The 27,992-nt window shown below is 47.1% G+C and overlaps 1 protein-coding gene across 5 annotated transcripts; it reads left to right on the forward strand.

The window, feature by feature from the left end:
• The first annotated feature begins 173 nt into the window (after positions 1-173).
• FBXO31 (F-box protein 31) lies at positions 174-27,992 on the forward strand. 5 transcript variants are annotated; one of them, XM_055818668.1, is made up of 10 exons: positions 174-597; positions 8,016-8,087; positions 10,425-10,511; positions 14,972-15,048; positions 16,414-16,581; positions 17,328-17,402; positions 19,068-19,177; positions 19,924-20,077; positions 20,709-21,073; positions 22,268-27,992. In XM_055818668.1, exons 1-10 carry the CDS (start codon positions 213-215, stop codon positions 22,488-22,490), a joined length of 1,716 nt encoding a protein of 571 aa, XP_055674643.1. In that variant the 5' UTR covers positions 174-212; the 3' UTR covers positions 22,491-27,992. The 5 variants fall into 5 exon arrangements, with proteins under 5 accessions (XP_055674643.1, XP_055674644.1, XP_055674645.1 ...); XM_055818670.1 differs by having other exon boundaries at positions 429-614; XM_055818669.1 differs by lacking the exon at positions 10,425-10,511 and having other exon boundaries at positions 176-597.

Consider the following 27,992-nt stretch of genomic DNA (forward strand, 5'->3'; position numbering starts at 1 on the left):
AGCGGCGCCCCGCCAGGCTCTTGGTCCTCCCGGGCGCTAGGGGGCGATCCTGCCGACCGCTCTAGCCGGGGAGGGAGGGGGGCAAGCTCCATGGTCAGCGGGAGGCGTGGCGAGGCGATGGTGGCGGCGCTGATTGGTGGCGCCGGGCATGAGGCGGGCCGCCGGTGCCGCCGGCGCCGCGCAGGGCCCCGTGAGGCAGAGCGACCGCGGCCATGGCGGTGTGCGCCCGGCTGTGCGGGGTGGGCCCGGCCCGCGGGTGCCGCCGGCGGGGGGCGGCGCGGGAGCAGCGGCGCGGGGGCGCCGGCGACAGCGAGCCCGACACCGATACCGACCCGGAGGAGGCGGGTGGCGGCGGCGGCGCCACGGAGGACGAGGAGGCGGCGGAGCGCATTGAGGGCGGGGGGCCCGCGGCGCACCCCGCTGAGGCCGGCCCGGCCGGGCGGGCGCCGCTGTCCCTCCTGGAGCTGCCCCCCGAGCTGCTGGTGCAGATCTTCGGTTCCCTGCCCGGTACCGACCTGCCCAGCCTGGCCCGCGTCTGCACCACCTTCCGTCGCATCCTCCGCACCGACACGATCTGGCGGCGGCGCTGCCGCGAAGGTACCGCCTGCCTCGAGGTGGGGGGCCGGGGGAGCCCCCAGGGGCTGGCCCCGGCGGGGTGCAGGGAGGAGGATGGGTCGGGGGTGGAAGGTGAGGGGCCCGGAGGATGCAGGAGCACCCGGAGGGTGGGGAGGTGGCGGGGTGCGGAGCGGGGCATCCTAACGGGGTGCAGAAAGGAGATGGTGTGTGCGGTCGGGAGGAGCTGGGGCCTGAGGGGGGGCGGGTGTTGGGGCCGGGGGGGTGCGTGCAGGAGGGAGAAGAGGGCAGCCCCGGGCGCCTCTGGGGCATGGGCCCTTCCTGGTGCACTTGCTGCAGAAGCCGTGATGTGAGCGGCTCTGGCAGAGGGCATCAAGCAGGGCTTCTGCCCCGGGGAGCACGGGGACGGCACCAGGACCAGGCCCTGGCAGGTGATGCTTCCATGCGGGTGTCCTTGGGTGAATCCTGCGGATGGGGTGCTGCGGGCGGCGAGGGTAGGGAATGGTGGGCTGCCACAGCGTGGGGCTGTGCTGGGGAAGGAAGGAGTCGGTGGGTGTGCGGGGCTGGGGGCCCTGGAGCCGCAGGCAGAGCAGGAGCAGGGAGCCCGCTGGGGTCTAGCGAGCGGGTGGAGGAGGCCAGGCCTGGCTAAGGTCATCCCTTCCCATCCTGTCTCGGGAGGTGCAATGCCAGGTTCCGAGGGGTTCCCACTGTGTTCCCAGGGGAGTGTGTATTGTGAGGATGCTGTGCCGCATCAGCGCGAAGGCTTGGGGTGTTGCTTGTCAGTCGTGTCTCGGGTCTGTGCTGCTTGGCCCTGCTGCGATTCTTATTCTTTACACATCGTCCTTTTCCTCGCATCAGTGTGGCTCTGTCCCATGTTTGTTAATCCAGCGGCTCTCCCGCTCTCCAAGGGCTGTCTTGCTGTGCTCATCATCTCTCTAAATAGTGTGATCCTGCCAGGTGCATCTGATGCCAGCACATGAAGTCATGTATTTTTTTGTTGTTGTTGTTTGTTTTCTGTTTTTAATAGCAGCGAGGGCATTGGGATGAAGAATTTAGGTATGTCAGAGTGGCTGGCTGCCATGGGCAGTGGGATCTGTTCAAATGTGTTAAACCTTGCAGCAATGAGTTCGTGCCTTATCAGCACTATCCCAGAACCCTTGGACAGTACAAAGGCTGTACCTAGAAAAAGTATACCAAAGCATTCTCATTTCTTAATTTGGCATGGGGTGATCTCATTGTCCCAATAACTTAACATTGTTTTTTGGAGATAGGCTAATAAAATGGTGTTCATACTAACACAGAATCCTCATGGACTTTGTGTATTTCATGAACAATTTGTAAAGGTCACTGATTATTATTTTGATAATTATGATCCTGGCAAAATCTTTATATAGAAAAGTATATAACTTTTAAATGTAGTCTAGATTGTTTTGTAAAGGAACCACTAAACTAGGCCTAATGGGGAAATTTATTTATTAAATTAATGACCACTCCTTGGATTTTCTTGCTGGTAGATAAAGCAGTGTTCAAAAGCTTAGCTGAAATTTAAAGAAACAATGGGCTTTGTATGGCTAAAACTAAACTGGACAGGAAGGGGAAGTATGAAGACTACACTTTGTTCCCAAGGCCCTTAGCTAGCTACAAGGTGAGAGGTGCATAAAATAAATCTTTATGCTCTTTTTGCACATTTTCTTACATGTCCCCAGCATATCCGTTCTGGCCACTGTCAGAGAGCGCTTTGGTGGACTGCTGGTATGATTAATCTTGTACCAAAGGCATGGTGTGCCGTCTGTGCCAAACGGATAAGGGTCAGGTTCCTGGCTGGAAAACTACATCTCCCAATCTGTTAGTGCCATCTTGTAACCAGTCACGGTTCTCAGAGCGGTTCCTGATCTAGACTTCTTGCATAGTGCTTTGTGTTGCTCTACACAGCAGTGTAAGTAGTTACTGTTGTGGTAGTACTGTAACTTTGAGTATTTGTATGTATGAGCATAAAATCGGTCATCATTTCATGGAGCTGTTTTGTGGTTAATTTCTCTGCATATATTTCAGAGATGTTGCACATGCTCAGCTGTAGAGTGTGCTCAAACGTGAACATGCCACTACATGATGAGTACATCTACTTAAGGGTGTATATGGACATTGGATATTAGTATATAAATACACATACAAAATTTAAAATATCCTGCCCTGTATCTCTGTATAGCAGTACATTGGTGACTGTATGATAGTCGACCATAAAATTTAATTACTTTGTGTAACCTTTTTTGAAAACAAGCCATTTCCCAACTGAGGACAGTTCTTAAGTGTGTGCCTGTATCTGAGCCTTGTGAAGCTGCACATCCTAGAAACAGAGCGAGAACATGTGTGACTCTCCTAGCATACTCCTTATACTGGTGGCTTATTCACTCTGAAGCCTACTGATATGTTCCAGAGCTGAGCTCTCTGAGGAAGTAACTGGTAAACTTTGTCAGTCGTATATGCAAAACTATTTGTGTTCTCAGAAATGCACAGCAGTAAAGAGACAAAGATGATCCTAAAGTTAACCAGAACACTTCTCTGAGAAGTTGATTCTTGCAGTGCTATGTTTCAGCCATTTTTTTATCTTCATCTTGGACAGGAGTAGCGCTGAATGTAAGGCAAAGCCTGGCCGTCACCCAGGTCAGATGGGGCACTCAATCCATTGAGCGTTGATACCTTGCTCTTGCACTGCTGTGGGCTGGCTCAGCTGTAGATTAGTCCTGGGACCATGTTGTGATTAGTATGAGCATCCAGAGGACTTGCCTTCCTGAAAATGGAGTGGCTTTTGCTGGTGATTGTGAACTTGGAAATTGCTGGGATTAACCAGAAGTAGTTTTGTAACACTGGTGTGGCTGTTAGGGCTGTTGTCCTTTTATCATTGCAACTGTTTGGAGTAAACAATGTCTCTGAATTGCTTCTTTGGCAAGACAAGTATTGCAGTCGCTTTTGTGTTTTCTATAAATAGGAGATTGCTGATCTCTGCAGTGGGAGCAGAATTAAAGCCCGCTTCACCCTGGCTGGCGGCCTGACCTACCTTGATTAACACCTGATAGTCCATGCTAAATGGTAACCACTTTCATCTGAAAATAAAACAGTGCAAGTGCAGCAGAACACCTGGAAACAGATCAGTAATTCACAATAACCAAATCTAGAACTTGGATGGAAAAGCTTTTGTTTGGGAGAACAATCTCCAGCAGCTTTTGGAGCTGCTGAAACTTGTCAGCCAAGGTGTTAGCGTCTTTAACGTTCAGCAGGTTTTATAGAAAGAGGTGCCTGTGGAGAAGAGTGGGAAATCTGGTTTATACACTCAGTGAGGGGACTGTTGCACGGAGTTTAGGTCTTAAAAGACTCCAGAGAATCCATGCAGGGGTTTGATGTGCAACTGTTCCCACAACAGGAGCGATTTCTTGTTTACTAGGGCGCAGTGCTACATGAAGGTGGTTTTAATAAGTCACAAGGCTTTAATCTCCCTTTATGTGAGGTTAAGCCATTGTATAATGTGTTTCTTGGTGAACCATGATGGGCTTTTCCTCAACTCTGACCGCATTCTTTGGCATTTCAACTACAGCTTGGCAATGGTTTGCTGTCTTTTGCTGCTGATGGCAGGTGCTCACTATCTGTCTCGCCATCCTTCAGTCTTCCTTAAATCTGTTTGGGAGCTGTCGATCTGCAGGTACACATCTTTTGCTTTAGGATTTCCACAAAGGCTTTCATTTGTTGCAGGTCAAATCTCCTTTTGCTCAGCTCCTTACTTGTGGCTGCAAAATATCTCAGTGGTAACTACAAGCCTTCCTCTGGGAGAAGTACTTGGGAAAGTATTTAATGTATTTTATTCCGATAGTTCAGCCTTTAGAAACAAGAAGCTGGTTCCAAACTTGTTCACCTGATATTTCGGAGATGCTAGCCTGAGAATCTTCCATTTTTGTGGTCTCTGAATTAACCCAGTAGGTTTCTGTGCTTTCTGTTCTGTGTACAGCCTTGTAAACATGCATTTATCCAGGAGTGATTGGAGGACATGATTACATGTCCACAAGCACAGTGGAAGCTTAGCAAAGGTAAGGATGTCAAGCTCTACCAGACATCCTAATTTGCTCTCAGGTGCAGGTGTCCACATACAGTGCTAGCAGCTGCTTACTGGCATTGCCATGCTGAGAAAATCAGAAGGAAAAACCATTTATTTGGTCTTTGATGAGAGTACAGGGGTTCTTCCTGATATGGGTTGGAAGAGCCTTGTTTGTTTGTTGTTTGTTTTTTAAACTTCAGCATAGGCCACACAGAAGGAGGCATGTGACATGGCTTCTTGTAGAAAAGACAGGAATGTGAGGCTTAGAAGAGCATATGGTGAGAGCAGGCCAGGGAGTAAATTACACTTGCAAAAGTATTAGCGCAGTTCAGAATAAATGGAGACTGCCTTTCAAAGTCGTTTAAATTCCAGTGCATGTGACCATGGAAACAGCACTGTGTCACTGTGTGTTTGGTAAAGCTTTCAAGCACTCCTTATAAACCTAATAAAACAGGCTTCCCAGCTGGTCAAGTAAAACCTTTAAAACCAATTTCTATCCTTGCTTTTGAAGCAGGATTAAGTAGCCATTTTCTAACGGTATAAATTTCGTGTGTGAGTTTCTGTGACTATTAACTCCTTAAAATACTTTACTCGGTGAGCTGTTGCACTGAGATATGTTTCCTTAAAATAGACTTAATTACAGTGAAGTGGAATTTCCCAGGAAGCTTGAGCCCTGCAAAGCTTTCTTGGAAAAGGCTTTCTATTCTCTGTAGAGAAAAATCTTACCGGTTTTATTTTTCTGTAATTTATCTTGAAGCTCTATTTACTGTTAAAATTTGTCCCTCTTGTATTCTGGATTAAAAAGAGATGGCCAGCTTTCTTGCTTATGGTATTTGGAGTTTCTGTTGGCACTGAGCCAAAAGACTGATTTCCACCCCCCCCCACATGAAGTGGCCATCGTGGTGTTAACAGCTCAGGAGTCAGAAGAGCTGAAGTGATGCACTTACCTGGACCTAAGCCATCACTGGGCTTCTGACTCTTTGTAGTTGTTTGCTGAACAAAACAGGGTAAGGGCTAGTTATCATAAAGTGACATGAGTGGTAAAACACACTAACATGAGATCTTTTTTTCCTTGAGAATAGTTTCTTATAAGAGACTTGGATGTCTAATGTTAAATAGCATGTAGCAATATCAAAATTTGAAATTTTTGCTGTTTTTTTTAAGGAGCTTGCTATTACTTGGGAGAACTTTGAATCTTTCCAGGAAAGACTTGACCTATAACATTTAGGAAGTACACCTTTAGTAGTGATTTGGCATTCATAAAATTTCACTGTGGGTTATCAAGGGCACTTGCATGAAATTGGGATAGAGCTGTAACACTTCATGACTTTCCACCTCACCCCTGTTGTTTCAAGATACCTGATGGTAGTGGATCTACTGTGGTACTGCACAGAGACCGCGCTCAGAGGGATTTACAGATCTGCTAGGGAAAACACTTTGTGAAAAATTAGCACCTTCTGCAGGAGGAGAGAATGTCACTGTGCTAGTACTGCTGTTGGAGAGCAACCCGGAGAAATGCCATTCGGGCAGGATCCTCTGCATGTCTCCTCCCTTTATGATGCAGTATAAATATCTTCAGTGACACTGAATTTAATCTAGCTGCAATGCCTGCTGCGCAAAGTGTGCATCTTACTGGTTGTGTGGCCAGGTGAGTATTTGTTTACATGGAAAGAGTTGGCTGTTTCTAAACAGTAGCTATGACCACACTGTTTCTGTCATCTTACAAAGATCTCTAGCTTTCAGATCAGCTGAGGAAACATACTGTTCCCTCCATCCCTTTGATGTAATTACCAAACACATACCCACTTATGTACATATGCAGGCCGGTGGTTGGAAGCCTCGGTAGCTCTGGCAGGAGGGGTAGGCATGGCGTGATCTGCTGGGAGGGTCTGAATTTCTAGCCTCCAGCAGAGCTCTGGTTTCACAGATCTGCAGAATGGCTGTGTCGGGTCAGCTGGCTGTAGCCAGCACTAAATAGCTTGTGCTGGGCTGGATGTACTTTCCTGTCTGCTCTTTGGCTAATTGTGCTTCCTCATCCCACTTTGTGTTTGGTAACACTTAGAGCTTGCTCTGGCTCTGGCTTTTGCTACAGAAGTCAGCAGGAATTTTGCCACTGACCTTTGCATCTTTTAGTGAAGGGCAGTGTGCGTGTTTGTGCCTTCTGCCCACTCTTACCTTTATTGAACTTGCCGCTTACCCGAAGTGATGTTATGAAGAATGTATATTCCTCATAGGTGGGCTGACAGTAAGCTTTATCATTGTGTATGTGTACCACAAGTGTATTTGTAGATAGGAGGAGGCTGAATTCATTCAGGGAAACTTCGGCTTTTCTCGTGTATGAAAAATGAATTCTCACTTTGCAGCAGGTTACTAGCATTAGGTCTTTGGCAGCCATGGTAAATTATTAATTCAGGGAGGTTTGACTGAAGATAAGTTTCATATTTAATGATTTGATGAGGGTCTTCACAGACTTGTGTTGAATATCTGGCAGCTGTTTGGTATTGCTAAGGAAAGCTGGCATTTGATCTGTGCTATAGATGTCTTTGATGTCAAGGAGGGTAGTTCTCCGTACTGAGATCTATTGGGGTCACTGCAGCAGGATGTTTTTTGTTGCTGATGATTTTTTGGGGTCTCCCTCCTCTCACTTCCTCCCTCTGGTCCCCTAAGGATTTCTTGCATTGAGATGTTAGTGCTTGCTTTTATTTATTTAAAGTTTCTTAGAAGTTTGGCATTGACTCCCTGAGAATGAAAGGAGAGAATCTCATTTTCTGCTTCAAAGCTGCCTCGAAGATCTCTGGACTGCTTTGTTTTCAGGGTGTTCTGTAAGCAATCAGAGGCATTTGAGTGTACAACAGACCCATCTCAATCTGATCAGCTTTCAAGTGTAACCATATTTGTACATGCTGATGCCTGTTTTATGTCTCCATTTCGTTCTCTTTAAACTCTGTGACCTTTTGTTTAGGATCCTAATAAGCAGTTTTCCCTATTGGATACCTCAGTGGGAGCAGATAATTACTACACACAATCATGATTTGATCTGAACGAGCATACAGTCCCAGCTGGAATGAGTACACCTTCCAGATTTTGCGCTCTTTCTGGCCTGGGTGTAAGCATCTGTAACTGTGCTGTGTTTGTTGCAGGCATTGCTTGTAAAATGTGTTAGATTCCCAAGCTGCGATGAAATTACATCTAGTTTTCAGCTTTCTTTTCGAAGCAGAAATAAGATCCTTGGACTAATGTGGCAGCTTGCAAGAACGCACCTAATAAGATCTCATTTTTGCTCCAACAGTCGATATCAAGATCGTGGGTAGCAAACACCTTTGTGCCAGGACTGACATTATCATCTGTGTCATTGCAGAATATGGCGTCTGTGAAAACCTGCGGAAACTGGAGATCACAGGAGTGTCCTGTCGAGATGTTTATGCCAAGCGTAAGTAATAAAGCTGATATAGATCTGTATGTTCTTGCTTAAGTACCAATTTTGAAAGCATATATGTGTTGAATATTTATTAAACTTTGATGACGTAAGTTATTCAGACTTACTTGTTGATGGCAGGGGTTTCATCCATGAAGTTAACCTGTTTGGAGTTTTATTTAATACTAAGCAGATGCCCAGAACTGGGATGTCTGTGCCTCCCAATCCTTTAGTGGGAAAAGAGCGTGTAATTTAACTTTATGATAAAGCGTACTGAGGATTTTTTTTAATCCCATCCTGTTCTGCCATTTTCAGATCTTGCTAAAGAATTAACTGGTATTTTTCCATAGCCCTAATGTTGCCAAGTCTTACTCTTGGTGAAAGGATGCTGTTACGTTGACACTGGCGAAGTGCTGTAGCTAAAGGGATGAGCATTCCTCTGGGCTGTTCCTGAAGGAGGAGAGCCTGGCAGGGCTGGGCTTCTGCCAGGGTGTCGGTGTGTTTTAGGAATGGCTGTGGGAGTGGGACCCCCAGCTCCTTAGACCCGCTGTGCCTTCTGCAAGGCAGATGCACATCTTCTCTCTTGCAGGAGGAAGGGGTGGGGGCATCATTGGATGAGAGAAACCAGGGTAGGCTGAGGACTGAACGGAGGCCTGGGTCCATGGTGAGGCTGTCTCTGCTGTCACCAAATCTTGCTCTTTGCAGTCAGAACCTGAGCTGGTTGCTCAGACGGCCTGGCATAACCCCCCCAAGAGCTCCCATACCAGCACTGTCAGGCTGTGTTGTCTCTATCCCCCCCCCCCCCCCCCCCCCCCCCCAGTTTTTGTAAGGTTTTGTAATGATGTGTGGTCCTTAGGATAAAACAAGATTTAACCTGCAGCACTTGAACTATGGCTTCTGGATGTTCAAAGAAGGCCCTGCTTTATGAAACAAAAGCAGAGAGGTCAACTATGAGAGGTCCCTGTAGGCTTTGCAGACCCAAAATCTGGCTCAGCTTCTACATGTACTGTATTTGCTGAACCTTGAAGCAGTGATGACCTCAAGCATTGATCTTTAATGCTGGAAAGAAGAACAGGTAGAAGTGTTTTAATGCCATCTTTAACAGACTTGCTGAGCATCCACAGGAAAATTATTTCATTAGCTAGCGTCCCTCTTTACCTGTTTGTACGCCAGGAATAGGACTGCCTAATTTTTCTGGGTGGGAGGGCTTAGTCTCATTAGTACTTGAGGCCTCCCTTACTTTCCTTTCAGCCAGTATCTCTGTATGACATTGGTGTGGTAACAGCCATACAGCACATACCATATCAGATCTTAATTCTGCATTGCCAGTCTTAAATGGCAGAACATCTCTTCATGTCCTGTAGTCTTTTTCACTAGCCCAGTGCTGGATCTCGCAGCCACAGCTGTGAGCAGTCACCTGGGAAAGACTGAGAAGGGGGCAAGCCTATGTGGTACTTTCCCATGTACTCTCCCAGCTTCTGACTGTTTTCAGTTTTGGGGGATTTTCAGTGTCTAATGCAGTCTGTTGATTCAGTAGATCTCTTTACATGTATGTTTCCAGTCTTTGCACCAAAGCAGTTTCTGAATCCTTAGCATCCATTGGCAAGTAGTTGCACGTGATGTGTGAGAACCACCTCTGTGACAGACTTCGCTATGCTTCTGAGTGAGGGCTGTGTGTGTAGCCTTTCAGCAATCCTAATCAGCAAGGGTTACTCTGAAGTCAGAATGCTCAGCAGCTGTTTCTGACTGTCAGGGATGTACCATCTCAGTTCTCCTGCTCAGATTCAGCGGTTTGCCCTGTTGCAGACACTTAGTGAAACCGTTTCCTGGTGGCGTGACGCAGTTTTCTCTCCAGTCTCATAAACCTCTTTAATTGCAGAAGAGTTAATCTGCGGGTACTGGCAGGACTTTCATGCATTTTTCTGTCTACTGAATCTGCTTCTCTAAGTAGTAGTGTGGGAAATGGGGAACTGAGCTTAAGCACTAGAAAGAGTTACTAATCCAAGGCCTGGGCTACTGTCCCTGTAGTTACTTGGCCTAAATGGTCTTCTGAGACAGTGGTGCTCATTACAGTCACACTACAGAGTTTGAGGAGGACCCCGATTCCACTTTGAATTCACTAGATGCCCTTTGTAAATATTGTCTATGGGAATCTTGAACATGCCAAGTTCTGTGCGAGTAATCCTGCTAACCTGAGACCAGGGCGGACTGAAACAAGTGGTGCACCACAGCTGGAAGTGAAGTCAAAAGAGTTTGACTTTCCTGTGGTGTTGGGCCAGATTCATCGTACTGTTACATGCTGGTTACAGTGGAGCAGAGTTCGCTGGTACTTACCCTGCTGTGTCTGTTCAGGTATAAACCCACGAGTGAAGTCGGGGCGTTTTATGAAAATCCTTCCCGACTACGAGCACATGGAGTACAGAGATGTTTACACCTGCCGTACGTACCTCCTGCTGGTTGATGCTTCCTGCACTAAGCAGATATAAGATGCTGCATGGAGTGTGACGTTGCTTTATTTTGGGGTGGACCTTGGGACAGTATGGAGGGTGCCAGTTAGTCGGTTCTTTCTGTTGTGCTTTCATGGAGTGTTCTGCCCCTTTGGAGTGACCACGCGTGTAAGGTGGGCAGTGAGGTATGTTGGTCTCCTTTTGAAGTGCTTTGAGTTAGAGAATTGTCCTGACCGAGTGCAAAAAGGAGGGTCTCTTGTCACGGGGAGGACTTGCTCTGCTCTTCATGGACAGCTCCCTTCTTAAAAGGAAGTATTCAGACACCCTGGTGAGGGCTCCCAAAACCAAGTTTAAATAAGCCCTGTACTGACAAAAATCTTTGTCTTGATTCGGATGAGCTGCATCCAGATCCATAGCCTTACCCAGTGAAGAATGCTGGGGGTTCCCATACTAATTCCTTCCCTGCACAGTGAATCCTTTTAACTACAATCTCTGTCTCTAGGAAACATTCTGCTGATGTTTCAGAGATTGTGATTTGCCTGCCTTAGTCAAGAAGCCACTCTGGGTAAACTGTTCTTTCCCTCCTAATGTTGTGTTGAGGGAAGAATAGTAAAACATTGGGAGTTTAACACTTCCTGTTCAGCAGGAGTTGGGGGGAATACTGGTTAGTTCACATCAATTAAGAAAGCCAGTACTGCTTGGTATTTGGAAGAGCTGTCTCTAACGCTGCTTTGGGTCTGCAGAGTTCAGCAAACTCAAGTTACTAACTCACTGGTGCTTGGGAATGTAATTTTTCACACATGCTCCTGAGCCGAGTGGATGCTGCAGACTAACCTGTGCTAAAGAAAGCAGTTGACCATGGGTCACGCAGAGAAGATATGCCTTTAATATGAGTCATGACAGACAAAGCAGCAGCAGTGCTACAGCAGGAATTGGTAGAAAGTTTAATTTAGGTTTGCAGTCCTGCCTGTCGACATCAGCCTTGTTCTGGAGCTGGAAGGGAAGGAGAGGCATGTCCAAGCTGCCTTGCAGAAAGAGGCATCTACATCTACGAAATCTTTTGTAGATTGCTACCTGGGTGTTTGCTCCAAATGTGCCACTTGTGGTCGCTCTCAAGCGGCATTTTGCGCTCTTCCCTCAGTTAATTCTTTAGCTGCAGCCTCAAATTTCTGATGCCTCATGCCCCTTCCCTTTAGGGGCATGTTGTATTACTTGAGAAAAGCCAATGTGGTTTAAGATGCGACTGCCCATTTCCCCCTTTATCCCCCTCCTCTGTATTAAGACTGTGTCGCCAGGACTTACCATGCGAGTGCTCCCTGATTCATATTTACGCAGCATTAGCCAGGTCAGCTCGGATCACTTTCTCCAGCGTTTTGAACCAGCCTGTCTGATGCTTAGCTTGTTCCACTAGCAGGTCATTAATCGCCAGCTGAGGGGCAGTAACTGCTTATACTGTTCTAACTCATTGTGCTTATGGATACCCTGCTATCCTGAGGGTCTAAGAGAGTTGTAGCGGGTCAGGTCTTTTCCACTCAAAGTGAGCTACCGGTGCTTTAAAGGCTGCAGCTTTCACTGAAAACTCCCATATCAGGTTTTTGCATTTCTCTGAGCTGGACACGGTGAATAAGATTTGGTTAAAACAGTAACATCTGAAAGCATCTCCTCCTGTTTTAATAACCCGTTCTGGGGTTGGAACTTGTCTGTTCATACCTATGGTGTCTGTGGCGTGCCAGCACTGCAATACTTGAATTGCTGTGCATTTGCTTAGTGTCATTTCCTTATCCTGTGCCTAACTGTAATGAGGAGCACAGGTATTAGACCTTGCCCAGACAGCCTTCTGTTGGTGACAGCTTGGGCATTCACTGCTTTTCCTTGCCCGTTCCCATCTGGATTCAAGCCACCTTCCCATCCGAAGAGCGTGCAGTGTTGCTTGTGGCAATGTGGGTAATAGCCAGGCTGGGTGGACTTGTGCTGAAGTGTGCAGTGGATGTGTTTTTGCTCCATCTGGCAGGATGTGGGCTCAGAAATTCAGATAAGCAAGAGGCATCTTTAGGATTGAGAAAAACAGGCAGCGTGCATAGCAGAGGAAAACCCTGGAGAAAGACCCAAGTGCTGTTTTCTTTTGAGGAGCAGGGAGGGAAACAAGTGTCAGATCCATCCTGTATCTTGCCAGGAAGAGCTAGAGCTGGAATTCGTCAGGTTTTTGCTGCAACGAATATAGCTGCTGGCTTGCTGGAGCTCAGAGACACCTCAGGCTTGAGAATGGAGCTGTATTTTTGCTTGGAGAGTTTTTTGGGCCTGTGATGACCAAGTACTAGTGTTTTCCCCAGTAACTTCCTTCCCTGAATGAGCAGGAGGAGAAGCCCACAGCACCCTGAGCAAGTGAGGGAGACTACTTGGACGGGTCTGTTAAGGAGGGTGAGTCTAGGTGGACCGCTGCTCACATTGCAGCCTCTTCCCCATCAGCTCATCTGGATGCTTCTGTGGCGCCAAACAGCTGGGTTTTTAAAAAATTAAACAGGAAGAGCTGCCCACAGGATTGGTGCAAGCTACACACATGAGCTGCTGTCCAGGGGGTAGGGTTCTTTTGGAGGTGAATGGGATTTTCTTGCCGCCTCCTTCCTTTGCAGCCCCAGGTTTCCAGGTGGTCGGGGCAGATGGTGAAGCAGGCTCTGTCTGTGGCTCATCGGTGTTTCCTGGACTGCCATGGCTCCTGGCGAACCAAGCTGCAGCTGGAGCCAGCTGTTTACCCAAAGTGAGGACACAAACTGCCCTCGGCAGACACGTGGCTTGGAGTAGAAGGGCTTGCTTCGTCAAGCAGACACTTTCTGTGCTGTTGAAACGTCCATCAGCCCTGAAAGTGCTTATGACAGGAGCTGGGGGAGGAGGAACATCCTCCTCACTCTTGGATAGCTCAGCATCAAGTTTTCTGTCCTAAAAATAATAATAATAAAAAAAGAAGCTGGGTTTTATCAGCTCAATGCCAGACAGGGTAGAAGGCAGATTGTGGTGGGTGAAGTGGCTGATGCACATAGCAGTTATTAATGTGTAATTACTGCACTGAGACAAGAAGACAGGGAACATGATTTGCTTGCTTGCCTTAGTGCTGTTTGTGCTGCACTTGATTCACTGGGTCAAACCAGGCCATCAGTCTTAAATTGTTTACTGCACAGGAAAAAGGCTCCTCCAGGCCAGTTGGCAGCAGCCCTGGACAACCCTCCCTGCTGCCCTAAACCTCTGTAGAAGTTCTCTGCTTTGGTGTAATAAAAACACTCCTGTAGTTCTTGTTACCTGAAGTAGTTAATGAAACAAAGCTGTTCTAACATTCGCACTGAAACACGGTTCTTCCTATAAATTCATGCAAAGCAAAAACCATTTTTCAAGCCAGTCCTGTAAGTTTAAAATGGGTTATTGTGGCCTTCTGAGTTGGCCATGAATATCGTTGTAAGGCAAGTGTAGTATCATCTTGCCCTCCTTATAGAAATAATCTGCACCCTGTTGTTCCTGCCCAAAATACCAGCTTGTGTGTAATGCCTTCACGTGAAGGTTACTGGTCATGTCAGGAAAGTATACGGACAAATTCAATGTCTGCCTCTGTAAGGACTGGAGGCAAGTAGCATCTCTCAGCTTTCCTTGAGAGGAGATTGTTCTGTAATAGGCATTTTCTCCTGCTTGCTGAAGATGTTCCTACTTGTCCTTCATTTTTGGTGGGACTGAAGGTGCACCTCTCTCTGAGATGGCAAGTGGAGAAGCCTCACCTGCTGCAGTAGGCTTTGAGGGGCACTTTGAAGCAGCTTTTGGGCACTGCTGCAACAGCTGCTTACTGAGAATTCTTAAGGCTGTTACTGACCTAATAACGCTGCCAGATCTCCTGAGCTGGTGTGGTCTGTGTGCTTTGCCCGTGCTCTCTCAGTGGCTGTTTTTAAGGGTGCTTGACTCTGGAGACAAGTTTGTCTATACAAGGCAGGGAGATTACTTCAAAATACTCCTGTTTCCCTGTTCCTTACTGCCTTTCTGCCCGCCCTTATTTCCTGTTGCTTTGCAGTCTGAGGCATCAAGTACATTTTTGGTAACTGGAGATGGCAGATACTTTATTTGGTTTTAGCTCTGGGTATATCATATGATTTGCATTAATGGGACCGTGTTACAAAAGTTTTCTGGGAATTCCTGGTGAGGTATCTGGTTGTGTAAAGTCCTGGAAACTAACTCCTGCCCCTGCACCAGGGCCAGAAGCAGGGCTGCAGAGAACAACATACATTTGTGCGAGCTTGTGGGAGGCCTCAGTTGAGAACTGCCTGGCTGTGGTCAGATGTAACCAGCTTTCCTTAGGAAACGCAGTTGTGGGTAGTATGGGTCGGTGTTGTGTGCAGTCTGGTAGCAGTCTTATTTTCCTTCCCCAAATCCTAACTCCTTAGCTTGATGTGCTGACTTCAGTGTCTCACTGTTCCCTAGTGCTGCACCGATACAGACACATCCTGGGATTATGGCAGCCGGACATCGGGCCCTATGGGGGGCTGCTGAACGTGGTGGTGAGTACGTACCTCATTCTGGGGGCTGTGGTGATGAGGACTGATGAGTCTTTCGTGTACTGCTTTCTAGGCCTGGTTACCACCTCCATGCTACCGAGAAGTCTGAACAGGCAGCCCTCAAGCAAGTGACTGGGACCCAGAGCTTGCTTCTTGGATCTTTTCATCATCACCACCTTTCTCCAGACAGTCCTTTTGTTTTTCAGCTGTACTCCAAACAGCCAGAGGAGCACAGAGAGAACATGAACAACGTTTCAGGGAAAGGCTTGATTTAGATTTTAATGCTCATTATTCCAATGGCTGGCACAGGAGTCTATTCCTTGTGCATTGAGTACAGCAGAGGTTTTAGCACTGGCCTGTCGCTTACTGCGTTATTTTTGCCTGCAGCTGAATGTTTGGCAAAGGGTTTTGCCCTGGCATTCGTGCATTTCTCCTTCCTGTAGTCTGCCATACTTTTCACCAGCCCTTGTCTTAAGAATAATGTATCGGATGTAGTGATACTTCTGCACGACTGGGGCAAGACCTGTGCAGTCTGGCAGCTCTTGTGCTGCTGGGGAGAGTAGTTAATGACCAATGTATGGGTGAGAGCTGGGCTAGACGTTTGCCTGAAGCCCTTGTTCTTTGCTCCAAGGTTCAGTAGGTGACAGGCTGAAGTGTAGCAAATCACGAGGCCTTTGGGTTTTGCGGGGTTCTGTTCCATGAACTGGTATAAGAGTGCATCCAAGTGCGCCAATACTTACATGATATTGCGACCTTATAAAGACAAGTGTGCCTCTGTGGCATTGCTCTGCTTTTGTCTCAGCTCTCTGTATTTAGAAAATCCACTTTCTCTGGAATTGCATGGCTTGAAGAAAGGATTGTTAGGCGTGCAGGAACAAGGTTGGCACTTTCACCTCTGAGCAGAGGAGATTGTTGCTTCCTGTGCTGGCTGTGAGTAATAGGGCCAAATAATTCCTTGTCCAAAAGGCGTGGATAATCATGAGAGGCAGAATTCATCTATTCGAGTATCTGCCAGCATGAGCTCTCAAACCAATTGCAGTTCGACTAGCTGTGTGGTCTCTTCAGTGCAGTCTCTCCCTCTGGATCCTGTGCACCAAGTATCCGTCACAAAGTCATTTGCGGTAATAAAGGCCTGATCGTTTTCCAGTGGTGCAGGAAGCCCTGTAAAGAAACCCTCTCCCTCTTCACCAGGGCTTTGCTGTGAGTGCATATGGTCTGGTTTAATTGCTGGAAAGCACTTTGGAAATGCAGCAAGCTGTTCTGCAGCTCCTGCCCTGTTGCAGAATAGGCCCCAGGGTTGTTTGCTGCAAACTCAACAGAAAGCGCGCAAGGCTGATGTTGTGTGCCTTGTCTCCCATCCCTCTGCAGGTTGATGGCTTGTTCATCATCGGGTGGATGTACTTGCCACCTCATGACCCCCATGTTGATGATCCGATGAGATTCAAACCTCTCTTCAGGATTCATCTCATGGAGAGGAAATGTGCAACAGTTGAGTGTATGTATGGTCATAAGGGACCTCATAACGGCCATATCCAGGTGAGCTCCTGTAGCACTTTCAGCATCATCTGTCCTAGGTGTGATGTGCGTGTGCGTGCATGCACATTGGCTCCGGAAATGGATTAATCGAAAAAATGTATGAGAATTTTAAGTGATACGGCTTTCACCACCTTGTTGTATGTGTGGATACCAGCTGTACGCTCATTATGTGTCTGGCAAGTTGTGTGGGCTGTTCCCTGCTCTGAATTTGTTCACTGGCAATAGTACAGCAAGGCTGTTAGACGTCTTCTGTTGGGCTGGAGCGCAGTGGGAGGGTGGGAGCACCAGTATGCGTACAGGCTGAGGGAAAGGGTATGTGAAATGGCCTTGTGCAGCCAGTGAATGTGTCCAAGCAGACACACAGACGTGTTCTGTTTTACAGTGAGACATTGAGAAAGTGATGTAGCATCCGTTCAGTACATTGGATGCTTTGAAAAGCTTCCTGAGAGGTTGCTTCCTTTTCTTTGAAGAAGGAAGCTCAGAAGGAAAGACTGTAAAACTAGTGTCTTTCATTAGAATGCATTGGGGGTTTATTGCTTTCATTCAGCTGCTCTGTAGCTGATGCACTGGGTATCTTAATTTTTAATTAATAATAATTAATTACATTTAATTTAATGATTTCTCTGTTGTAGCAAATTCAGTAGCCTTTGTGTAAAGCATTTACTCTAAGCAGCCTTAGTTACATAATCCTAGGCATCTCTAAACAGGTCTGTAACCTGTTCAATTCTCCTCCATGGTAACTACAGATTGTAAAGAAGGATGAGTTCTCCACCAAATGCAACCAGACGGATCACCATCGAATGTCAGGGGGAAGGCAAGAGGTAAGAGTGCTCTGCCAAGCGTCTGCATTAAGGCTGTTTGTACGTCCCCTTTCTAAAGATAAAGCATTGCTGTCTTAGCTAAGCTCTTAGCTAACGTTGGGGTCTGGGATGTGCTCTTCTCCCTGGTAATTTCTGTGTATCTGAACCTAGGTGAAAACCCAGGCTGGGTACCCTCTGGTTGATTTTCTGCAATCTGGTTTTTTGGGTTTTTTTTTTTGAGTAGAACTGGTCTGTTACTTGAATCAGCACTTGAAGTGGCCACACTTGAATAATTGCAAGAACTTGGGGAACCTCTTCTGTACTTGCTGAGGTGTGGTTTAAGGATACAGTATATGGGATCAGTTTGACATTGCACCCGTAGAATGTCTGGGTGCAGGCTGTTAATATCCATCCTGCTGAGCAGAAAGCTGTTTTAGGCAGTTCTCTGTGGCAAGGTGCTCTTTGAGCACCAGCACCTCTTTTTCTTTCTGTGCTGTGACACTGTTCCTGTTCGATAGCAGGCCTGTCCAGAGAAAGACAGCAACATGCATTGTATGCTGTGCAGCACTTGCCAGGCACTGATCTCCGTGGTATTGCTGTCTGAATAATTAAGATCTTTCAGATACAGGCCTAATATTGAGTACCATCTGCATTTGAATACCTGCTTGTCAGTGAAGCACCTTTCTGCTGCTTGTTGTCTTGGTCAAGGGATTAAAAATCTTATTTGGTTGGTTATCCTGTGTCAGCTGTAGCCAGCAAGGCAGATTCCTGACTCACACTGCATGTTTTAAGGTGCAGGTATAAACGTCAGGATGAAGACCTTCAGCTAATACCTGTTCCAGGTAGTGCTGTTTGCTGCCAGCTGGTTAAACATGACAAATCTGATACTTCAGTTGCTTCTAACAAATGCTTTAAAATGTCTGTCTACTAATGGGAAACAGCTGGGTGAAAGGTTTAGTTAAGTGTTTTCTGGTTCTGTGGCAGATGAGAAATGCTTTAATACTTTCAAAGCACTGCGTTAAGTGTGCGTGGCATTATGGTAATTGGAGGATCTGGCTTTAGAAGATAAAGCAAGCAGGTTTGGAGCATCATTTGGTAGGCAGCTATCTTAGTGTAAGCTGTTATCACACTAACTCATGGAGGGTATTAACTTGTCAGAGCTGGTGTAGAGGTACTTCAGGAGATGTTTTCAAAGCACCCTTTGGATTTAGATGCATCGGTATTAAATCAGCAGGGCTTAACCACCTAAATCTTTAGCGCCTTTTGAAAGCTTCTGCTTTTATGTTTAACATGCCAGGATAGGGCACAGGAGTCAGCTTATGGGCACACAAATGAGTTACTGCAAGGTAAGTCACGACATAAAGAAGTAGTAGATCAGCTATTTTGCAGAAACAGGTGATGCCTTTGCTTTTATTCTGAGGAGGCATATTGGTTCTACCTGTAATTTGTTTGAAGGAGAGTGTGTTTATTGTGTGGTGTCTGGCAGGTATAGGGCAGTTACCATTATCGCTACGTGTTAGGCGTATTTCCAAGCCAGCTCTGTAGCAGCACAGTCTTCTTCCCAAATCCAGTCATGGTTTTTCTGTAGCTTTGCCAGGCATTCATGCTGACAAGGTGAAGTCATGTTGGGGTGCATCAGTGTCGCAAATGAAATGCCTTTATCTTCCCCCTTTTCTTATGTTGCAGGAATTCCGGACGTGGCTAAGGGAAGAGTGGGGTCGGACTCTGGAAGACATCTTCCATGAACACATGCAAGAGCTCATCTTGATGAAGTTCATCTACACCAGCCAATATGAGTAAGGGCACCAGCTCTTTCTAGGTATTGAGGCTGCTGCAACTGCAAAAGCACTTAGTCATTTGTTCCAAAGATGGGATGCTTGCGGTGGGCTTTAACAGCCAGAGGAATGGTCTGTCTGTGCAAAGGCATGGTGAAGCACAGCACTTTCCAGTTGTGCAGAGAGATGAGGTGTAATGACAGCCATAATAATAAGGTTCCAAGTTCTTTACAATAACTAGGCACAGTAAGGTGGTTTTGAGTCATTTAACTGTTTAATTTGAAGACGGAGCAAATGCCTGTGATCCCAAGAAGCTCTCTGCTTGTTACCCGTATTAGTAAGCAATATACTTTGCAGTGTGCTAGGCAGAAAGTCTCTCAGTCAGTCACTCAGACACTCCCTGAGAACTTGGGGGTTTTTTTAACTGTCACTCCAGACTTCTAAAGCAGCCACCTCACTGTGGCAGATGTTTAAATGTGCTTCATCCTTCAGTTCTCGGGAAATCCCAAGAAATGAGGAGGTTTACCGTGACATTGCTGCAGGAGCCTCCTGGTATGCTGATGAGGACTGGTAGAGAGAAGTGAAGGGAGGCAGTGCTTGCATAGGTCGGAAGTGAAATCTGTTAAGCTTGTTGGTATTGCTTGAAACACAGATCCTGTATCAATCGTGACAACATCCCAAAGCTGCCTGGAGGAGCAGACTGCAAACACATTCCTCATCTTGAGGGATTCTCGCTTAACCCCTCTACTGTGTTGGTTTTTGCACAGCAACTGCTTGACGTACCGACGCATCTACCTCCCTCCTAGCAGCCCTGATGACCTTATAAAGCCAGGTCTCTTCAAAGGAACATATGGGAGCCATGGGCTGGAGATTGTCATGTTGAGCTTTCATGGAAGGAAAGCGAAGGGGACTAAGATCACCGTGAGTGTATTTTCCTTTCTCTCAGATGCTCATTACAGTATTCTTGATGCCGTGGATCCGTAGAAGATGTCTCTGAGAGGTAGTCGGCTGTTGCCACCCTAAACCCTGTTCCTTGTGGGGATTGGTGGCACCGGGTGAATCTTAACACATGTAGAGTAGCTAGAACCTGCTTTGCAAAGTTTCTCATGATGCCACCTGGCTCCCCCTTCCTTTCTTCTCCCTTCCAGCTGCTTTCTGTGAGCAGCTGGTAGCAGGTCACTGGAGATCACCTGTGTGTATCTGAGCAGGCACCAGAGGTTGGCAGCTCCTCACTGAAGCCAGGCTAGTGAGCTCCTTCCTCTTTGCAGGGAAGGATTCTGACAAAATGCAGTTGCAGCTTTGACTTAAACCCTTGCAAGTACAGCCTGACTTATAGCTTTTGATTTAAAATTCTCTTTCTGGGAGGGGGGAAAACGGAGAGATGATGTAAACAGCTTGGGGAACAATAAACAAGGTCCAAGCAGGGTGGGGTTTTTTTGTGATTGTGGTATAGGGTGAGCTATGTACGAGTCAGATGATGGACACGGGGAGGAGGCAGGTCTGAACTCTGGCACCCTGCCTTTGTAGCCATGCTGTTGCTTCCTGTCTCTAGGGAGATCCCAACATCCCAGCTGGGCAGCAGACAGTGGAAATTGACCTGGCGCACCCTCTGCAGCTACCCGACGTTGAGAACCTTCATGATTTCAGTGAGCTCTCTCGCATCGTCCTGGAGGTCCAGGAGCAGGTGCGTCGGGAGGAACAGGAGAAGGAACACCGGCAGGAGGAAGAGGACCGCTCCCAGCAGGCTGCCTCCCAGCCTGCTGCAAAGCCCCTGGGAGGAGAAGGTGCCGAGGGGGAAGAAACTGCAGCTGGGGCAGAGGGAACAACCCAGGACAAGGCACCAGCTTCCCAGTCCTTCGTGCTGCCCATGGGAGTCATATCAAGGAATGAAGACTATCCCCGGACCTGCCGAATTTGGTAACGGGGACTAGTGGGTTTAATAGCCTAGTCGTGCCAGTCACTTTTTGAAACAGAACAGGGAAGTCCCTGAGGCATGTTCTGTATTTGCTTGTGCTTTACCTGTGTGCAGATCTCCCAGCCCCTTGTGCTCAGAGTTGCTGCTGCTGCTGTCCTCTCTCCCATGCTCTTGTTTGCTCCCTCTCTTTCTTACCACACTGCCATCTACCATCCTGCTTCCTTCCTAGATTTTATCCTGTTACTTCTGAAGCTAGCACCTATCCTGTATTCCACCCCCGCCTTTTTTTAATGGTGCGTTTTGTTTCCCAGAGCTGCCCAGCTTGTATGTTTGGAGACCTGTTCAAGCTGCTTCCCGTTCCTGTGTGTGCCATTTGTGGTGTTTGGCTGTGGGAATACAGTGCGCTCTCCCACCCTTCCCTGTCTGCTGGTGCCTTGGGGCTAGCTCTGGAAGGTGCTGAGCACCCTAAGCAATAGGTGCACGTACACAGAGAGCCTTGCTGAATGGGACCTGGAGTCAGTGAAGCAGTGTACTAAATGAAGTGTGGAAAAAGAGCCCAAAAGCTGAGGCTTAGGCAGGTGATCTTCAGCCAAACATCTGTGCTCATGGAAAAACCTACCAATAGCTGGTTAATCCCAGAAGGCCCCTGCTGACACAACTGAGTTGTGTTTGAATAAAACCCTGCTCCACCTGCTGCTTGCTCGGAGGTTAGGCTGACCTTTACTCCTCCTCAGCTCCATTTAGATTTTTTTTCTGGGGTTTAGATTTTTCTTTCTCTCCCTCCCGCTAGGTTTTGTCACAAGGTTTGCCTCTCTGGTCACCCTCTCAATGTGCCTTTCCTTTTCTGTGGGGAGTGTCTGGGCCCTGGTTGATCCCTGAGTTGCAGAAGTAAATCTCACATGGATTTCTGGGCTGAACTACTGAAAAATTCAGCCTTGGTGTGCAGGTGCTAATTAGAATAGTCTAAAGCAGCAACCTACAAAAGCAATGGAGAGTTTCTTTTTTCAAAATGGTATCAACAGTGTTTTGTGCTGTGTGATAAGAACTGACTTTTGAGTATAAAACTCTGTTCTGTAGCTCCTGGCAGTGTGTTGGACAATGGCTTGATTGTAGTTTTGTGTTTGTTTTTTTTTATTAAATGCTGGGTAATTATGGCTGTTCTCACATCTTTTTTTTTTTCTCTTCCCTCCTTGCAGTTTTTATGGGACGGGGCTTATCGCTGGCCATGGCTTCACCAGCCCTGAGCGAACACCAGGTGTTTTTGTTCTCTTTGATGACGATCGCTTTGGATTCATCTGGCTGGAGCTGAAGTCATTCAGTCTTTACAGCCGGATCAAAGTCTCCTTCCAGAATGCCGAAGCGCCTTCCCGTGAGGCTTTTGATGAAATGCTGAAGAACATTCAGTCGTTGGCTACTTGACGGGTGATCTGTGATGGACAGGGCTAGGGGTTGCAAAGGCTGCTGCACTCCCCAGCCAGGGCTGGGATGGGGCGTCCTTGCTCTCGGTACCTCTGAATAAAAGCATGCACTTTTAATACAGCCTTTTTACCCCAAATGTACACATCCCGGTTAAAAAAAAAAATCCATGACTGCCCTTTCCTCCCTGCCGCTCCACACTGCTCCCTAGCAGTCCTTGTTACCCAGTCTGTAACGTAGCTTTGTATAGCTGAAGGGATCCTGGAGAGGAGGAAACAGACATTTCTGATTTGCAAAAAGAATGTATTGGAACAAAAGTAACTCAAGGTCAGAGCTGGATCAGAAGAACATCTAACTGACTGGATGGACACAAGCCCTCTGCTTTGACCGTTAGCAGTCTCCTGGGGAAAGAGCTCTTCTTCAGGCAAGGGACTCATTTAAGCCTTTGCTGCGCTCTAGACCTCCTGGGAGACTTGCTTTACCCTCCTGAAATCAGCACGGTCGCCTGCTGCAGGCTGAGTGGCTGCTTAATGATAAATTGCATCAGCAGTGACAAAGCATGTCCTCCTCTCCAGAAACCTTTCTCTGTTGGGTGCAGCATTGTCAAGAGAGGCTGGTGTAACAGTTGCATCCCTGGCTTAGTAATTGGAGTGAGTGGTTTACTTTTGAGAAATTCCCTCAGCTTGGCAGCAAGGGGAGGATTCCCACTGTAAATGACAGTGTATGTAGTGTTGCCCTGGCTTCTGGAGCTTGATGGATGTGCTGTCCCTTGGGCTCCAGGTCTGGGTGTCTCCCTGAGCCTAGAGAAAATGATTCTTTTTTTCATATAGGAGCTGGGTATGGAACTGGAAATGAGTGTGAACTGCAGGAGCTGGTGCATTCAAACCGGTTTTGTACCGGGAAGATTCACCTCAGATCTTTTAAAGTGGGTCTGCAAATGTAAAGGAAGGAGAGGAAAGAAAACCAGCTGCAGTCTGCTGACTCCTGTCTGTGATGGGCAGCAGAAGGTGCCATATGTTGCTGGTACTGATGTGACCCCAGTTATTTGTCATTCTTGTATCAGGTAGCCCCGCACAGTCTGAAGGAACAATGAGGGATTCTCCTAACATCGCTGTGGTTGGTTCTGGCACCTTTTAGGGTTGGTGCTGACAGGTGGGTGCTGCTGCTCCACTCACAGGACCTTTCTGTTCCCTTTCTAGTTATACTTGTTTCATTTCAGATAACGGCTGCTTCCACAGAAAGCTCCTGGGCCTGATTTATTTCCATGATAACTGCACTCTGTGTGGCAGATCTGAGCTCTGCTGGGGAGTGTGGGCTGCAGACGAGGAAGCAAATTCCCCATAGACTGTTCTGTGCAGGAAAATCCTGGCCAGTGGTTATCTACAGACTGTGGGTTGTGCTATAAACCATCGGCATTTGCATCAGCCTGTGTTATTAATCCTGTGTAGGAAGAGGTGATGGGGATCCTTGTGCAGAGAGAAGAGCAGTTTGTGAGGAAGCTCTTGGTTACAAGCAGAACACCTCCTTTGTTGCAGTTGGTCTCTGGCTGTCACGATAAACTCCAGGTTTCTTTTCCCACTACCAGCCAGATCAGTGTCTAACAAAACTCTGCCTTTACATCTGCAGGTTTTGGTTTGTAAATGTGTCTGTACGTGTGTTGTGCTGGGTGGATTCAGGCCCCTTCTGCGGAGAAGTTTCAGTCGCTGCCTCGTTTCACTGACTGCAAGCAGCTTTTATTCTCGCAAGGGCTTTTTGCCACCTCTGGCTCTTGAGTGTTCCCTCGAGCTGCATGAGAACTGAGTCTCCAGCAGAGACTTTGAGCAGAAGGTCTTGTCACTCACAGGATTAATTCCTGTCTCTTTGGATATAGTTTTACAAACCCCTGGGAATGTGAAGGTGATTGAAGGCACTTTTTTTTCTTTGTTTCCTACGGCTTTGTCAGTAGTGGAAAACCTGCCTCAGTGTTAGAGGTGAGGATCTGAAGTGCTATTACTGTTCCAGTGAATAAGCTATAAAAAGCAGGTTGTTTCTGAGCAGCCTGTTAGAGGTGTTGCTGTCGGCATCAGCAGAGGGAAGAGTTGACTTGAATCTCCCCCCCGTTAGGCAGGGCTGGGAGGGAGGAAGGGGAGCAGTTCTCTGAACCTTGGTGTGTGGGCAGAGAGGTGAGCTGAAGCTAAAATCGGGCATCTTGGCCCCTGGCTGCAGCTGCTGAGCTGTGTGCAGGAGAGGATGTGCTTAATCTTGCAGACGGAGGTTTCCAGCTTGATGATGCAGATTTCTGGAATACCTAAAGACATTAGGTATTCCTTGCAGACTGGGTGGCCAGTTTATCTTGGAGCTCGCTGTTAGGCTGGTGCAGGCAGTATGTTGGCTGCTATGTATTCTCCCTAGCAGCCTAAACGGATGGGAGAGGTCCCCTTGAGCAGCTGCTTAAATTGCTTGTCTCTAAAACCAGCTCTGCTTCAGCTGCCACTGGATCCTTAGCTCTGACTGTGTGGATTCCTCAATTTCTTCAAAGTCCCTACTCACCCGAAAAAATAAAAGTCCTGAGGTTTTACATAATGACTTAATAGTTTTTGCTTTTTGTTTTCAAAGTAAGATTGAAAATCCAGACTGTATTGAATGGACTGCAAGCACTTGGCCTGAGACTTGAGCCATTTTCTTCTAAGTACAGATGCTGGCTCTGTAGCCGCTCTCCTCCCTGTAACCTGCTCTGTTGGGCTGGCTGAGTAAAGGCAGTGTAGGTACGTGTCACTGCTGTGTCATACAATATTTTTCATAGTTTTTACGTACAGCTTAAATTCCTTTTGATACCAAGAGTCTCCTGGGGGGTGCAAACCCATGGGTAGCAGGAGCGTTTCGCTCGGTGCTGAGTACAGGTCTGCTTTGTCACTTGAGTGAGGACCCATTGGCTAGCGGTTGGCACAGGTTGTGTATCTGCTGTTCTCCAGGCGGAGATGGTTCTTCTGCTTGTAGCTTGTCCTTTCCAAACCTTTTCAGTGGCAGTGTAAAGGGTGTCCCTTCTGAAGGCAAGACCTGCTTGGCTGGCTGGGGAGAAGGGTTTTGCAGGGGCTTGATGCTCTGCAGGAACTTTTCACAGCTCGGCTTTGCCCCTGTAGTAGCATCCTTTTATTTATAGTGTACCTGATTGTGACGTTTTGAGGCCAATGTGCTAGTCCTGATTAAAGGCAAAACTGCTGATACACTGTGGCTTTACTCTGTCTAGAGCAAAGGCAATGCACATACCAAATTTCGTATTAATGCTCCTTCCCTGCCGCCTTAATTTCTGCTCCTCAAAGCCTGGCAGGCTTTTGTGGCATTTCGGAAGGAAATTCCTTCTAATTTGGCTTAGGGTGAAGAAAGCGGTTAAGATAGTGAATTTGGAGAGACTTGCTTAAATGCTCTGGGTGCTCCAGTGCCTTTGCTCGTTCCTTTGTGCATGGCTACATCTCTGCTCTCGGAGAAAAGCAGAATAACGTGGTGAGGAGTTGCAGCTTGAGCTTCTGAGAGCTTTGGGAAAAGGGAACAAAAGCAGTGCAGCCGGGTTTAGCGGCAGGCCGTTTGGATCTGAGCATCCCCCATCCTGCCTTCCCTCGTGGCACCTGTGGGAAGCAGTGCTAACGGTACCGGGGTTTGTTGGATTTGTTGGTGTTTGGGATGGGCTGTGCCACCCTCCTGCGCAGTACGTCTCGGTGCATACCCTGCTTGTTTCCTGAGCCCTGGTTGTCTAGCTTGTTGGGATATTTCTGGGAGCTGTTGACAGGGATAATGTGTGGTGGTGCCTTGCAGATGGTGATAAATTTCTGGTGCTGACGTGTCCTCCTCCTGTTCGCTCTGTAGAAAATCTTGGGGACAATTGGCTTTATTTCTTGATCCCAGATGGATGGAAAGAGCTGAGGAAGATGGAAAACAACTTGTCAGGGGTAGGAATACTGTCTTGGCAGAAGCCTTTTGGAATAAACAAAGCGCTTGCAATTAGGATGCAGAGCAGCACTGCCCCAGTAGCCGCAGCAAGACCTAGGGCTTAATTCTAGCTCAGGAGCAATAAGCACTGCTTACGTGCCTGGGCCGTGTTGTGCTCCTACATCATGCTTTCTGTGTTGTCAGAACACATGGGTTTGGCCAGCTGGAAAACAGAAGCATCAAAGATCCTCACCCAGCCAGTTTGTTTGCCTTGGGCCTGTTTTCATAGCTATAAATGTGCTGTGAGCAGGCGTTGTGGTTGTAGGAGACTCACTGCAGTCCACATGGACTTGTCAGGGTTTTTTTTTTAATTATTATTATTGAGGAGGAGGAAAAAGGATGGCATTACTTGTAACTTTGGTGGTCGGCTTCCCTTTGGAGTGGACAGTGCAGTGCTGCCACAGGTACTCTGGAATGGGACAGCAAAGGTTGGATGGTGATTATGTTGGGAAACTTGTACTGGGAAGAAAGCAAATACATGTGCAAGCGTGCTTGGAGGTGTAAGCTACCAGGAAAAACCCAAAATGCAGCTGGATTAATGTTTACTTTTAAACAAGGTTGACTTTTTATTACTCTTTATTAATTTAAAACTAGTGGAACTTAATGGAAGTGTTGGGTGTTATGTGGGAATGGGCTGTATAATCCTGACTTGCTAGTTTAGGAAATGATAATATATTAACTCTGTCTTGTAGCTGGTTGCTCACATGGCCAATAATCTTCTGTTGTGTTCAGCTGCCAAAGGATTGTGTGCTGGCCGCCGTGCCGCGGGCCAGACGGGCAGCATCACTCACCAGTTGGACAGTGAAATAGTTGAGATGTGTGATCAGGCGGTGGAGTGGAAGATAAGGTACCAAACTGTGAGTGCCACTGACCTTTTTTGTGTGTGCTGAATTAAAATGTATGATTCTGGGTTTTGTTTGGATTGCAGTCTCTTTAATTTTTGAGGAAAAGAGCACTCAGATGACTGTGTTCATTAACTTAATTGAAGCAATCTGCACTTTTTTCATTAATACTCTTGCTTCCCTTAAGCAGGTGTACCCCGTTTCTGTGTGTATTTTGCACTCACCACTTTAACATGACACTGACAGATTAATCTGGGCATCTCCTGTAGGCTCTGAGTGTAAGTAAGTCCCTATAAAGGACCCTGTGGGGCTTATTAATAATGAAAGTGAAACACCAGATCCCTGCCTCACACAGAGGGTAGTGCATAGGAAAAAGGGTGAGCTTTTCTTTTGAAAATGCCATTTGACATCAAACACCTCGGTTTCGTGCCACAAATATCCATGTGGAACACAAGAACTGTAGTTTAAACAACTTGCCTGTAGTTTATACAACTCTGCTCCCCTGTCTGAGGGATTTTGTTTGTGGTTTGAGAAGAACAGGCTGTATAAAAGCCGGACATAATTTTTCAACACTTGGCCTGCTTCATCCCAGGTATCACAAAGCTGAGCAAAATGCTTGTATTACTTTTACACCTGATCATTGTTACCCAAGGAGCCTTTTCCAGTTTCAAATAATAAAAAGGAAAGTTTTGTGAACGTA

The sequence above is a fragment of the Falco peregrinus genome, chromosome 14, assembly GCF_023634155.1.
Source record: "Falco peregrinus isolate bFalPer1 chromosome 14, bFalPer1.pri, whole genome shotgun sequence".
NCBI classification, from domain to species: domain Eukaryota; kingdom Metazoa; phylum Chordata; class Aves; order Falconiformes; family Falconidae; genus Falco; species Falco peregrinus.

Coding starts and splice junctions, on each gene's coding strand:
- FBXO31 (XM_055818668.1), top strand. CDS start 213: ATGGCGGTGTGCGCCCGGCTGTGCGGGGTGGGCCCGGCCCGCGGGTGC. Junction 598..8,015: donor GCGGCGGCGCTGCCGCGAAG/GTACCGCCTGCC, acceptor GTGTCATTGCAG/AATATGGCGTCTGTGAAAAC. Junction 20,078..20,708: donor CGAAGGGGACTAAGATCACC/GTGAGTGTATTT, acceptor TCCTGTCTCTAG/GGAGATCCCAACATCCCAGC.